General features: G+C 48.9%; 1 protein-coding gene across 5 annotated transcripts in view; it reads left to right on the forward strand.

Moving 5' to 3' along the window:
• Positions 1-12472, forward strand: part of LOC137790285 (diacylglycerol kinase delta) — a 17795-nt gene extending 5323 nt beyond the window's left edge. The window contains exons 1-29 of one of the 5 annotated variants that reach the window (XM_068584374.1): positions 1-421; positions 1277-1381; positions 1453-1585; positions 1695-1801; positions 1903-2028; positions 2361-2463; positions 2621-2783; positions 2862-2970; positions 3066-3205; positions 3366-3450; positions 3545-3639; positions 4559-4658; positions 4860-5172; positions 6043-6198; positions 6537-6665; positions 7048-7132; positions 7501-7611; positions 7705-7801; positions 7915-8022; positions 8240-8353; positions 9200-9460; positions 9511-9677; positions 9838-9949; positions 10121-10213; positions 10294-10413; positions 10632-10749; positions 10914-11044; positions 11180-11279; positions 11544-12472. The exon at positions 1-421 is cut by the window's left edge and continues 590 nt beyond it. In XM_068584374.1, coding sequence (XP_068440475.1) covers positions 1328-1381; positions 1453-1585; positions 1695-1801; positions 1903-2028; positions 2361-2463; positions 2621-2783; positions 2862-2970; positions 3066-3205; positions 3366-3450; positions 3545-3639; positions 4559-4658; positions 4860-5172; positions 6043-6198; positions 6537-6665; positions 7048-7132; positions 7501-7611; positions 7705-7801; positions 7915-8022; positions 8240-8353; positions 9200-9460; positions 9511-9677; positions 9838-9949; positions 10121-10213; positions 10294-10413; positions 10632-10749; positions 10914-11044; positions 11180-11269 — 3420 coding nt within the window. In that variant the 5' untranslated portion in view covers positions 1-421; positions 1277-1327 and the 3' untranslated portion in view covers positions 11270-11279; positions 11544-12472. The remainder of the gene's footprint in view (positions 422-1276; positions 1382-1452; positions 1586-1694; positions 1802-1902; positions 2029-2360; positions 2464-2620; positions 2784-2861; positions 2971-3065; positions 3206-3365; positions 3451-3544; positions 3640-4558; positions 4659-4859; positions 5173-6042; positions 6199-6536; positions 6666-7047; positions 7133-7500; positions 7612-7704; positions 7802-7914; positions 8023-8239; positions 8354-9199; positions 9461-9510; positions 9678-9837; positions 9950-10120; positions 10214-10293; positions 10414-10631; positions 10750-10913; positions 11045-11179; positions 11280-11543) is intronic. The other 4 variants (XM_068584369.1, XM_068584370.1, XM_068584372.1 and 1 more) reach the window with 4 other exon arrangements.
• The last annotated feature ends 1573 nt before the right edge of the window (positions 12473-14045 follow it).

Consider the following 14045-nt stretch of genomic DNA (forward strand, 5'->3'; position numbering starts at 1 on the left):
CCTGGATCAGGACTCTGTTCTGGACTCTTCTGGATCAGGCCTCTGTTCTAGACTCTACTGGATCAGGACTCTGTTCTAGACTCTACTGGATCAGGACTCTGTTCTAGACTCTCCTGGATCAGGACTCTGTTCTAGACTCTACTGCATCAGGACTCTGTTCTAGACTCTCCTGGATCAGGACTCTGTTCTAGACTCTACTGGATCAGGACTCTGTTCTAGACTCTCCTGGATCAGGACTCTGTTCTGGACTCTCCTGGATCAGGCCTCTGTTCTAGACTCTCCTGGATCAGGCCTCTGTTCTAGACTCTCCTGGATCAGGACTCTGTTCTAGACTCTCCTGGATCAGGACTCTGTTCTAGACTCTCCTGGATCAGGACTTTACTATAATCATAAGTTGAGTTAAACAGCAGAAGAAGAAACGGTAAGAAGCTGACGTTGAGACTGTGATGTCATAGTGACGTCATAGTGTCCATAGTGATGTCAGCTGTCCGTCAGGAGGTCAAAGGTCAGTTTCACTGACTGAGGAATCGATATATTCATCTACTTATCTATTGATCTTCTTCTTCTTGAGCTGCTCGTTGAGAGTGAGACCACACGAGATATTGTGACCAATGAGAGAACAGCAGGGTGGGGTCATGTGACCAATGAGAGAACAGCAGGGTGGGGTCATGTGACCAATGAGAGAACAGCAGGGTGGGGTCATGTGACCAATGAGAGAACAGCAGGGTGGGGTCATGTGACCAATGAGAGAACAGCAGGGTGGGGTCATGTGACCAATGAGAGAACAGCAGGGTGGGGTCATGTGACCAATGAGAGAACAGCAGGGTGGGGTCATGTGACCAATGAGAGAACAGCAGGGTGGGGTCATGTGACCAATGAGAGAACAGCAGGGTGGGGTCATGTGACCAATGAGAGAACAGCAGGGTGGGGTCATGTGACCAATGAGAGAACAGCAGGGTGGGGTCATGTGACCAATGAGAGAACAGCAGTGTGGGGTCATGTGACCAATGAGAGAACAGCAGGGCCATTCATTTAGCTGGTCATGTGACGTCCATGTGAGGAAGACGAGTAAACCTAAAGCTCTGCTCTGATTGGCCGCTCTGTGTTTTACTGTTCTTGTATTTGTTGTGATGTCACATCAACCCGATCGGAGCAGAACCCAGCAGACATACGCAGAACAATCATGGGAACTGTGTGTGTGTGTGTGTGTGTGTGTGTATGTGTGTGTGTGTGTGTGTGTGTGTGTGTGTGTGTGTGTGTGTGTGTGTGAGAGTAGCTCATCACCCCCTGCAGACGCCTCATCCTGTGTGCTGACAACAGGAAGGAGATGGAGGAGTGGATGGCGGCTCTGCGCAGCGTCCAGAACACACAGAACTATGAGGTCCGTCTCGCTCCCAGTGGGACCAGCAGGTGAGTCCCAGTACAGCTGCTGACTGTGTCCCTCTCTCCCAGTCCACCCAGTACAGCATGGACCACTTCAGCGGGATGCACAACTGGTACGCCTGCTCTCACGCCAGACCCACGTACTGCAACGTGTGCAGGGAGGCGCTGTCAGGGGTCACGTCCCACGGGCTGTCCTGTGAAGGTACACACAGTACGCAGAGTACTCCTGAGTACACACTACTACTGAGTACACACATCTGTGTGTGTGGTTGTTTATTTGATGTGTGTGTGGTGTGTAATGTGTGTGTCAGTGTGTAAGTTTAAGGCTCATAAGCGCTGTGCGGTCAGAGCCACCAACAACTGTAAATGGACCACGCTGGCTTCTATCGGGAAGGACATCATCGAGGACGAGGACGGGGTGAGACACGCTGGCGCAGATTCCCGCGCTGGCTTCTGTCAGTGAACGCCTCGTCTCGGCCGACCTCCGGCTGACCTCGGACCTTTGACCTCTGTCCTCAGGTGTCGATGCCTCATCAGTGGTTGGAGGGGAACCTGCCGGTCTCGGCCAAATGTAACATCTGTGATAAAACCTGTGGCAGCGTCCTCCGCCTGCAGGACTGGAGGTGTCTCTGGTGTAAAGCCATGGTGGGACTGGGAACACTGGTCTGTGCAGGCTGCAGGCTACTTTTGTAACCTGTAGTTCAGATGAAGGTCAGGTGAAGTTCAGGTGACAGCTCAGGTGTAGTTCAGGTGAAGTTCAGGTGACAGCTCAGGTGTAGTTCAGGTGAAGTTCAGGTGTAGTTCAGGTGTAGTTCAGGTGTAGTTCAGGTGAAGTTCAGGTGAAGTTCAGGTGTACAGAATTGGTCTGTAACGCTAAGTTTAAGGCTCATAAGCACTGTGCGGTCAGAGCCACCAACAACTGTAAATGGACCACGCTGGCTTCTATCGGGAAGATAGATGTGTCCTGTGTGTTGCAGGTGCACTCCGGCTGTAGGGAGCAGCTGTCCAGTAAGTGTCCTCTGGGTCAGTGCAAAGTGTCAGTCATCCCCCCAACTGCACTCAACAGCATCGACTCTGATGGTGAGCTAATCAATACATGTGATGGCCCCTCCCAGCCTCATCAGTACATGTGATGGCCCCTCACGGCCTCATCAATACATGTGATGGACCCTCACGGCCTCATCAATACATGTGATGGCCCCTCCCAGCCTAATCAATACATGCTGCTGTGCTGCAGGCTTCTGGAAGGCCTCGTGTCCTCCGTCCTGCACGAGTCCTCTGCTGGTGTTCGTCAACTCGAAGAGCGGAGACAACCAGGGCGTGAAGTTCCTGCGGCGCTTCAAGCAGCTGCTGAACCCGGCTCAGGTGTTTGACCTGATGAACGGGGGCCCTCACCTGGGGTGAGACAGGCAGCGCGTGTGGACCGGTGTGTGTGTTGTCTCAGGAGGCGGGCATGTAAACATCCACCTGTCTGTCAGTCTGCGTTTGTTCCAGAAGTTCGACACCTTCAGGATCCTGGTGTGCGGAGGAGACGGCAGCGTCGGCTGGGTTCTGTCGGAGATAGACGCTCTCACGCTGCACAAACAGGTGAGTTCATCCCTCCTGCGTCCTCTCGTTCTATAGATACATATACCAAAGACTCAGACCACTGACATGACCCATGAGCACGCTCTGCTTTCCAGTGTCAGCTGGGAGTTCTTCCTCTGGGGACCGGGAACGATCTGGCCCGGGTTCTGGGCTGGGGCTCGGCCTGCGACGACGACACGCAGCTGCCCCAGATACTGGAGAAGCTGGAGAGGGCCAGCACCAAGATGCTAGACAGGTGAGGGCTGTGAGACAGGTAACGGCTGTGAGACAGACAGGTAAGGGCTGTGAGACAGGTAACGGCTGTCAGACAGGTAACAGCTGTGAGACAGACAGGTAACGGCTGTAAGACAGGTACCAGCTGTCACACAGACAGGTAACCTCTCTCCTCTGTTCAGGTGGAGTATTATGGTCTATGAAACCAAGTTTCCACGGCAACATTCTGGCTCCACGGTCACCGAAGACTGCAGCGACGACTCTGAGGTAACAGGAAGTGACATCACTGCCCTTCACTGTGTGATGTCACTACTCCGTGACGTGTCATAGCTTCATCATGTCGATGACCTTACTGATCCAGGTTCAGCACATCCTGACCTACGAGGACTCGGTGGCTGCTCACCTGTCCAAGATCCTGACCTCAGACCAGCACTCTGTGGTCATCTCCTCTGCCAGGTAAGCCTGTCTGCCTGCCTGCCTGCCTGTCTGCCTGTCTGCCTGCCTGCCTGTATGCCTGCCTGCCTGCCTGTCTGCCTGCCTGCCTGCCTGCCTGCCTGCCTGCCTGCCTGTCTGCCTGCCTGCCTGTCTGCCTGCCTGCCTGCCTGCCTGCCTGCCTGCCTGCCTGCCTGCCTGCCTGCCTGTCTGCCTGCCTGTCTGCCTGCCTGCCTGTCTGCCTGCCTGCCTGTCTGCCTGTCTGCCTGCCTGTCTGCCTGCCTGCCTGCCTGCCTGCCTGCCTGTCTGCCTGCCTGCCTGCCTGCCTGCCTGCCTGTCTGTCTGTCTGTCTGCCGGTCTGTCTGTCTGTCTGCCTGCCTGCCTGCCTGCCTGCCTGTCTGCCTGCCTGCCTGCCTGTCTGCCTGCCTGCCTGCCTGCCTGTCTCTCATCACAGCGCTTCAGTGATGTCATTCTGCAGCAGGCAGCAACATTTCATGTTCTCTTCTCTACCTGTAAGTCTAGTGGGCGGAGCTACTTATGTGTTAGGGGTAAAAATTTCAGTCATGGTTTTACATTTATAAAATTACACCACCAAACTGCATGCTGGGTCGTCCTCTCAAACGCCGGTGCAGTCTCCTGTGCGACAATCTCGAGAAGTGGGCAAACTTTACCCATCATGCAGTTCGGCTCTGTGTGTATTTATTATATATACACTGTGTATATGTACTATATATAGTTTGCAAACTGTGTGTGTATCTAATATATATATATATATATATATATATATATATATATATATATATATATATGTATGTATATATATATATATATATATATATATATGTATGTATATATATATATATATATATATATATATATATATATATATATATATATATATATATATATATATATATATATATACACTATGTGGTGCGTTCAGGGTCCTGTGTGAGACAGTGAAGGACTTTGTAGCTCGTGTTGGTAAAGCGTATGAGAAGAATACCGAGAGTTCAGAGGAGTCAGAGGTCATGGCCAAGAAGGTATGTTTATACTCTTTATTTATATATATATATATATATATATATATATATATATATATATATATATATATATATATATATATATATGTATATATATATATATATACATATACATATATATATATATATATATATATATATATATATATATATATATATATATTAGTCATGTGTAATGTGCTGAGTCATGTCTGTGGTCAGTGTGGTGTGTTAAAGGAGAAACTGGACTCCCTGCTGAAGACTCTGAATGAGGAGTCTCAGGCCTCCTCCTTGCCCCCCCCGGCCTCTCCCCCCACCATTGCTGAGGAGCAGGAGGATGCAGAGGGAGTTGTACTGCCTCCTCCTCGTCATCAACAGCGTCATCATCCTCCTCTTCCTCATGCCCCGTCCTGCTCCCCACGGACCAAGACTTCCTCTTCTGCGGCGGCCATCTTTAAACCTCGAGAGCAGCTGATGCTGAGAGCTAACAGTCTGAAGAAAGCCATCAGACAGATCATCGAGCACACGGAGAAGGGTTAGGAGTCTTTACGTTCGTCTCTGTCTTCTAGAAGGGTTAGGAGTCTTTACGTACGACACTGTCTTCTAGAAGGGTTAGGAGTCTTTACGTTCATCTCTTTCTTCTATAAGGGTTCGGAGTCTTTACGTTCGACTCTGTCTTCTAGAAGGGTTAGGAGTCTTTACGTTCGTCTCTGTCTTCTCGAAGAGTTAGGAGTCTTTACGTTCGTCTCTGTCTTCTCGAAGGGTTAGGAGTCTTTACGTTCGTCTCTGTCTTCTAGAAGGGTTAGGAGTCTTTACGTTCGTCTCTGTCTTCTAGAAGGGTTAGGAGTCTTTACGTTCGTCTCTGTCTTCTAGAAGGGTTAGGAGTCTTTACGTTCGACTCTGTCTTCTAGAAGGGTTAGGAGTCTTTACGTTCGACTCTGTCTTCTAGAAGGGTTAGGAGTCTTTACGTTCGACTCTGTCTTCTAGAAGGGTTAGGAGTCTTTACGTTCGACTCTGTCTTCTAGAAGGGTTAGGAGTCTTTACGTTCGACTCTGTCTTCTAGAAGGGTTAGGAGTCTTTACGTTCGTCTCTGTCTTCTATAAGGGTTAGGAGTCTTTACGTTCGTCTCTGTCTTCTAGAAGGGTTAGGAGTCTTTACGTTCGTCTCTGTCTTCTATAAGGGTTAGGAGTCTTTATGTTGGACTCTGTCTTCTAGAAGGGTTAGGAGTCTTTACGTTCGACTCTGTCTTCTAGAAGGGTTAGGAGTCTTTACGTTCGTCTCTGTCTTCTATAAGGGTTAGGAGTCTTTATGTTGGACTCTGTCTTCTAGAAGGGTTAGGAGTATTTACGTTCGACGTTGTCTTCTAGAAGGTTGGAGTCTTTACGTTTGTCCTTTTGTCTTTCAGCGGTGGACGAGCAGAACGCTCAAACTCAGCAGCAGCTCTTCGCTCTCAGTCCGCCTGAGGAAGATGAGGGGTTGGTTGAGGAGGACGAGGAGGACGATGAAGACATGTTGTCTCCGCAGTCGTCCTACAGCGCCAAACAGCGCAACACAGGCAGAGGTCAGTGGTACTACTACTGCTGTTGATGGTACTACAACTACTACTACTGTTGGTACTACTGTTGGTACTACTGCTGGTACTACTGGTGCTGGTGATGGTACTACTACTGCTGGTGCTACTGGTGCTGGTCCTGTATAATACAAAGTGTATTTAATAACTCTTATAAAATAAATATAAAGCACTAAGTTGTTATTATAGTCAATAATAAAACTTGTTTTCAGTTTGAAATGATAAAGCTGTTCATCCATAAGGAGGAAGTACTGAGGGATGTCATCAGGACCACTGAGCTTATTGAGCTGTCTGTCTGTCTGTCTGTCTGCCTGTCTCTCCCTCCTCAGTCAGCAAGACGCCCTGTGAGAAGCTGATCAGTAAAGGCAGCCAGTCACTGAGCAGCGCTGCATCACTTCCTGTCCAGACAGGAAGTAGAGAGACCATGCCAACACTCAACACCAAGATCCTCTATCCAGGTAGGAATAACCATGATGCCACCATGATGCCACCATGATGCCACCATGATGTCACCATGATGCCACCATGATGCCACCATGATGCCACCATGATGTCACCATGATGCCACCATGATGCCACCATGATGTCACCATGATGCCACCATGATGCCACCATGATGCCACCATGATGTCACCATGATGCCACCATGATGTCACCATGATGCCACCATGATGCCACCATGATGTCACCATGATGCCACCATGATGCCACCATGATGTCACCATGATGCCACCATGATGTCACCATGATGTCACCAGTCTGACGTGTGTGTGTGTGTGTGTGTGTGTGTGTGTGTGTGTGTGTGTGTGTGTGTGTGTGTGTGTGTGTGTGTGTGTGTAGGTCTCAGAGCTTCTCTCTCAAGCAGTTCTGTGATCAGTCGACTGTTGGTCAACGCCGACCCGTTCAGCTGTGACCTCGACAACATGTAAGTCTGTCTCTCTGACTGTCTCTCTCTCTATCTGTTTGTGTCTCTGTCTGTCTCTCTCTCTCTCTGACTGTCTCTCTCTCTTTCTCTCTCTCTGACTGTCTCTCTCTCTATCTCTCTCTCTCTCTGACTGTCTCTCTCTCTATCTCTCTCTCTCTCTGACTGTCTCTCTCTCTATCTGTTTGTGTCTCTGTCTGTCTCTCTCTCTCTCTGACTGTCTCTCTCTCTTTCTCTCTCTCTGACTGTCTCTCTCTCTATCTCTCTCTCTCTCTGACTGTCTCTCTCTCTATCTCTCTCTCTCTCTGACTGTCTCTCTGCCTGTCTGTCTCTCTCTGACTGTCTCTCTCTCTGCCTGCCTGTCTCTTCAGGGACTGCTACACTGAGAAGTGTGTCATGAATAATTACTTTGGCATCGGTCTGGACGCTAAAATCTCTCTGGACTTCAACAACAAGAGAGACGAACATCCAGAGAAGTGCAGGTTAGATTATTATTATTATTATTACTATTATTATTATTATTATTTGGTAGTGATCCACCTTCAGGTCATCTCATGTTCACGTGGTGCGTTCAGGAGCCGCACCAAGAACATGATGTGGTACGGAGTGCTGGGAACCAAAGAGCTGCTGCACAGAACCTACAAGAACCTGGAGCAGAGGGTTCTGCTGGAGGTGAGACCACCAGGGCCACTCCTCTTCACCCTCGTCTTCACCAGGCTAACGTGTGTGTGTGTGTGTGTGTGTGTGTGTGTGTGTGTGTGTGTGTGTGTGTGTGTGTGTCGCAGTGTGATGGCCGCCCCATCCCTCTCCCCAGCCTGCAGGGCATCGCGGTGCTGAACATCCCCAGCTACGCAGGAGGAACCAACTTCTGGGGAGGAACCAAAGAGGACGATGTGAGACTACCTGTCTGTCTGCTCATTGATCAGTGATGTCACCTGTCTGTCTGCTCATTGATCAGGGATGTCACCTGTCTGTCTGCTCATTGATCAGTGATGTCACCTGTCTGTCTGCTCATTGATCAGTGATGTCACCTGTCTGTCTGCTCATTGATCAGTGATGTCACCTGTCTGTCTGCTCATTGATCAGTGATGTCACCTGTCTGTCTCTCAGACGTTCACAGCTCCATCCTTTGACGATAAGATCCTGGAGGTGGTTGCTGTGTTCGGCAGCATGCAGATGGCCGTGTCCCGAGTCATCAACCTGCAACATCACCGCATCGCACAGGTACCTGTCTGCCTGCCTGCCTGTCTGTCTGTCTGCCTGTCTCTCTGCCTGTCTGTCTGCCTGTCTGTTTTATTGAACGTTCTTAATTTAATTAAATCTTGTTTTCTTCTGCGTTAAGTTCTTTTAATGTTTCGTGTGAAGCACTTTGAGTGTCCTTGTTGTTGAGCTACACATGAACCTGTCTGTCCTCTCACCTCGGTACCTGTCTGTCTCTCATCCCGGTACCTGTCTGTCTCTCATCTCGGTACCCGTCTGTCTCTCATCTCGGTACCTGTCTGTCTCTCATCCCGGTACCTGTCTGTCCTCTCACCTCGGTACCTGTCTGTCTCTCATCCCGGTACCTGTCTGTCTCTCATCCCGGTACCTGTCTGTCTCTCATCCCGGTACCTGTCTGTCCTCTCACCTCGGTACCTGTCTGTCTCTCATCCCGGTACCTGTCTGTCTCTCATCCCGGTACCTGTCTGTCCTCTCACCTCGGTACCTGTCTGTCCTCTCACCTCGGTACCTGTCTGTCCTCTCACCTCGGTACCTGTCTGTCTCTCATCCCGGTACCTGTCTGTCTCTCATCCCGGTACCTGTCTGTCCTCTCACCTCGGTACCTGTCTGTCCTCTCACCTCGGTACCTGTCTGTCTCTCATCCCGGTACCTGTCTGTCTCTCATCTCGGTACCCATCTGTCTCTCATCTCGGTACCTGTCTGTCTCTCATCTCGGTACCTGTCTGTCTCTCACCTCGGTACCCGTCTGTCTCTCCTCTCGGTACCTGTCTGTCCTCTCACCTCGGTACTCGTCTGTCTCTCACGTCGGTACCCGTCTGTCTCTCACGTCGGTACCCGTCTGTCTCTCAGTGTCGTACGGTGAAGATCACCGTCCTCGGTGATGAAGGCGTCCCGGTGCAGGTGGACGGAGAGGCCTGGGTGCAGCCGCCAGGCTACATCAAGATCATCCACAAGAACCGAACCCAGACCCTCACCAGAGACAGGGTGAGTACTACCAGAGACAGGGTGAGTACTACCAGAGACAGGGTGAGTACTACCAGAGACAGGGTGAGTACTACCAGAGACAGGGTGAGTACTACCAGAGACAGGGTGAGTACTACCAGAGACAGGGTGAGTACTACCCCGGACCCTCACTATGAGTGTGTCTGTGTGTGTTTCAGGCGTTTGAGAGCACCCTGAAGTCCTGGGAGGACAAACAGAAGTGTGAGTTCCTCCGGACCCCCCCTGCCCCCCAGACGCCCCTCCCCTCACAGCCAGAGATGGTCTCTGAAGACGAGGCGTCGCTCATCAGCGAGTTCGGTCAGGCAGCAGGAGGTCTGATACACAGGTAAGTCCAGTTTACCTGGTCCACCATCGATTCACCAGCATGACCAGAGGGACCAGAGGGACCAGAGGGACCAGAGGGACCAGAGGAACCAGAGAGAAGACAACATTTAACGATATTATATATGTATGTATATATGTATATACATTATCTTGTGTTCCAGTATCCGTGAAGTGGCTCAGTCTCACCACAGTCTGGAACAGGAACTGGCTCATGCTGTCAACGCCAGCTCGAAGGCCATGGACGTGGTCTATGCCAACTCCAAGACCTCTGGGGTACTGAACACAACGTATTGGTCTCTTCTGTCCTGTCCTGGTCTTTGTTGTGTCTTGGTCTCTGTCCCGGTCTCTGTCCTGTCCTGGTCTCTGTCCTGGTCTTTGTTGTGTCCTGGTCTATGTCACAGAAACACAGACCCTGCAACAGGAGCTCTCTGTCTCCCCCTACAGGCTCTGTGTTGCATTGTGGTCCTTCAGATGGTCGTGAACGTGAAAGCTTTACTGAGTGAAACTGAGCTGCTGCTGGAGGGAAGCATGTCCATGGTGAGTGTTAGTTTGTCTGTCCTGGTCCTGGTCCTGGTCCTGGCCCTAACCCTGGTCTTGATGTTGTTGTGGTCTTGCAGCAGCTGGACCCCCCTCAGCAGGACCAGTTGGACTTGGCTCTGGGCTCGGTGGCTCAGCAGCTCCGCCGGCTGGCCGAAGTCTCCTGGTTGAGTCCGGTCATCGACCCTTCAGACCAAGAGGTAGACCGCCTGCAGACCTGGTCTACGTAGTCCTGAACCCTGCCTCCTGGTCTCTGTAGTCCTGAACCCTGCCTCCTGGTCTCTGTAGTCCTGAACCCTGCCTCCTGGTCTCTGTAGTCCTGAACCCTGCCTCCTGGTCTCTGTAGTCCTGAACCCTGCCTCCTGGTCTCTGTAGTCCTGAACCCTGCCTCCTGGTCTAACCCGTCTCTTGTCTTCAGGGTCGTCTCACAGACTTCTCCAAACGCAGCCGCGGCGCAAAGTTCCGTCTCGTCCCGAAATTCAAAAAAGACAAAAACAATAAGAACAAAGAGACGAGCACCTGTCTGTCTCTACCAGGTACCTGTCTATATCCATACCTGTCTGTCTCTCTCTCTCTTTCTCTACCTGTCTGTCTGACTGTTTTTGATAGTAAAGATCTCTAGTGAAAGATTCTAGTGAAATCCAGTTTGCTGCCTGAACCACTTCCTGTCTGCCTGATCCACTTCCTGTCTGTGTCTCAGTTCACCAGTGGGGGACAGAGGACGTGGGGGCGTGGCTGGACTTCCTGTGTCTCAACGAGTACAAGGACATCTTCATGGGCCACGACGTCCGTGGAGCCGAACTCCTCCACCTGGAGAGGAGGGACCTGAAGGTACGCTGCTAGCTGACCGCTAACCTCTGCTAGCTGACCGCTAACCTCCGCCAGCCTGACCACTAACCACCATTGCCTGATCGCTAACCGCTGTTAGCCTGACCGCTGCCTGTTTGTGTGTGTGTGTGTGTTCAGGATCTCGGGGTCACCAAGGTGGGCCACATGAAGAGGATCCTTCAGGGCATCAGAGAGCTCAACAGGAACAGCAGCGCCAGCGAGGCCTGACTGCTGCCAGGTGACTTTTATTATTATTATTATCATCATTATTATCATTATTATTATTATCATTATTATTATTATTATTATTATTTCTATTACCACTGCTACTCATGTTTGTATTATTATTATTATTATTATTATTATTAATATTATTTCTATTACCACCGCTACTCATGTTTGTATTATTATTATTATTATTATTATTATTATTATTATTATTATTATTATTATACACATAAATGTGTCTCTTATTAAACGATGAGTCAACTTCTTGTTCTAGAAGCTGCTTCCTCCTCGCTGGACCTGAACACAACCCCATGACATCACATCCTGAGCTCACTGTGATTGGACCAGCTCGTTGACACGGAAACAATCCGATGATCAGTCGTGCCTTGCTCTTACCCAATCAGGATCCAAGGCTTGGGGGGCTGAGACAACATGGCTGACATGAAGCTGTTAGCTTTAACCTTTTTATCAGTGAACCCTCGTTACCACCAGTGTGACGTTTATTATTATTATTTTCATTATTAATATTATTATAGACTGACTTTACTCCGTCTATAGACTGAACACCAAGCTGCAGGTCTGGGTTCTACAGGGTTCTCCTACCTCCAGGATCCAGACTGGTGACAGCAGACCCGGTCTGGATCCGGCTCAGGTTACGGAGCAGCAGCTCCAGTTAAGAAGACTCAAGTCCAGCAGGACCCCTGAAACCATGCGTGCCCGATTTGGACCAGCAGTCAGTTTTGGCTTCCTGTGAGCTACCTGTCCGGCTCACCTGAGCATCCGGCCAATCAGAACTCTGTCTGTGGTGGACCTGTTGCACCGAGCAGAACCTGAACCCTTTAAACCTCAAGAACTTTTTATGTCCTCAAGCTGCCAAACGGGAACACTGTGAGGACGCTTTGTACTCACATACATATTTATTTCTTCTTTCACTTGTTTAGATTGTCTTTTGATCATAAACAGGAAGTGGTCTTTATAAACAGGAAGTGGTTTTGACGAGACGTCTGAACCAATCAGGTGTCTAACAAAGACTCTGCTGCAGGTGTACATGTTGAACCCGTCTGGGACCAAACAGTGAACCCTTGAAGTGTTTTTGTAACAAAGTAGTTTCAAGAGGTTCTTGGTGTTAAATAAATGTATTAAATATCAGATGAGACTCTGAAGCCTTAAAGTGACAACTTATCAAATAAAACTCACAAAGAACTCTTGTTTCCTCTCGTCCTTAATCTCAAGTCGTCAGTTGTTGTTTTTTAACATTTGATAGACCAAATAATCCATTAATTATATTGAGGTAGAGACCAGACCAGTGGATTGGTATTAGAGGTACAGCATTAAGCTGGTTTAAGTCCCGTTCACCAGATGGATCTCAGTTTGTGTAAACGATGAAGCCTCGATGGCCACCAACGTTCATCATGGAGTTCCACAAGGTTCTGTGCTTGGACCACTTCCATTCACCTTCTATATGCTTCTTTTATGTTAACAGAAGACACTCTATAAACCTTCACTGCTATGTCGATGATACTCAACTATATCTGACCATCAAGCCAGATGAAATCCAGCAGGTATCTAAACTTCAGGCGTGTCTTAAAGACATAAAAACCTGGATGACCTGCAACTTCCTGCTGTTGAACTCAAGACTGAAGTTATTTTACTTGACCCAGAACACCTCAAAAATCAATTCTGTGATGATGTTTCTCTGGATGGCATCGCTCTGCATCCACCACCACCGTAAAGAATCTCTGAGTTATCTCTGATCAGGACTTTAACTCCCAGGTCAAGCAAATCCCAAGGACTGCCTTTTTTCACCTACGTAACATTCAAACAATCCCGCACGTCTTGTCTCAAAGCGATGCAGAAACTTCGATTCACACATTTATTGCTTCTAGACTGGATTACTGTAACTCCTTATTATCAGGCTGCTCTGGAAATCCCCCTAGGTCTCTTCAGTTGATCCAGAATGCTGCAGCTCGTGTACCAACGAGGAGAGATCTTAGTACCTTATTACCCCACGAGAGAGATCATAGTACCTTATTACCCCACTAGAGAGATCATAGTACCATATTACCCCACTAGAGAGATTATAGTACCTTATTACCCCACTAGAGAGATCATAGTACCTTATTACCCCACTAGAGAGATCATTGTACCTTATTACCCCACTAGAGAGATCATAGTACAATATTACCCCACGAGAGAGATCATAGTACCTTATTACCCCACTAGAGAGATCATAGTACCTTATTACCCCACTAGAGAGATCATAGTACTATATTACCCCACTAGAGAGATCATAGTACCATATTACCCCACTAGAGAGATCATAGTACCTTATTACCCCACTAGAGAGATCATAGTACCTTATTACCCCACTAGAGAGATCATAGTACTATATTACCCCACTAGAGAGATCATAGTACCTTATTACCCCACTAGAGAGATCATAGTACTATATTACCCCACTAGAGAGATCATAGTACTATATTACCCCACTAGAGAGATCATAGTACCATATTACCCCACTAGAGAGATCATAGTACCATATTACCCCACTAGAGAGATCATAGTACCTTATTACCCCACTAGAGCGTTTTATTTTTTCCAGCAGGATCACCGTGACCTTTGACCTCCTCTTGGTGAACTGGACTCTTGTCCTCTGTGACGTCTCCGTCAATATTTGAACTGCAGTCAACGATCAATCAGCTGGAGTCCAGGAGACAGTTAGAGAGACCAGATACTGAGGACAGAGACAGACAGACAGACAGACAGACAGACAGAC

The sequence above is a fragment of the Clinocottus analis genome, unplaced genomic scaffold, assembly GCF_023055335.1.
Source record: "Clinocottus analis isolate CAN_PGR_092001 unplaced genomic scaffold, fCliAna1.0.p SCAF_2, whole genome shotgun sequence".
NCBI classification, from domain to species: Eukaryota; Metazoa; Chordata; class Actinopteri; order Perciformes; family Cottidae; genus Clinocottus; species Clinocottus analis.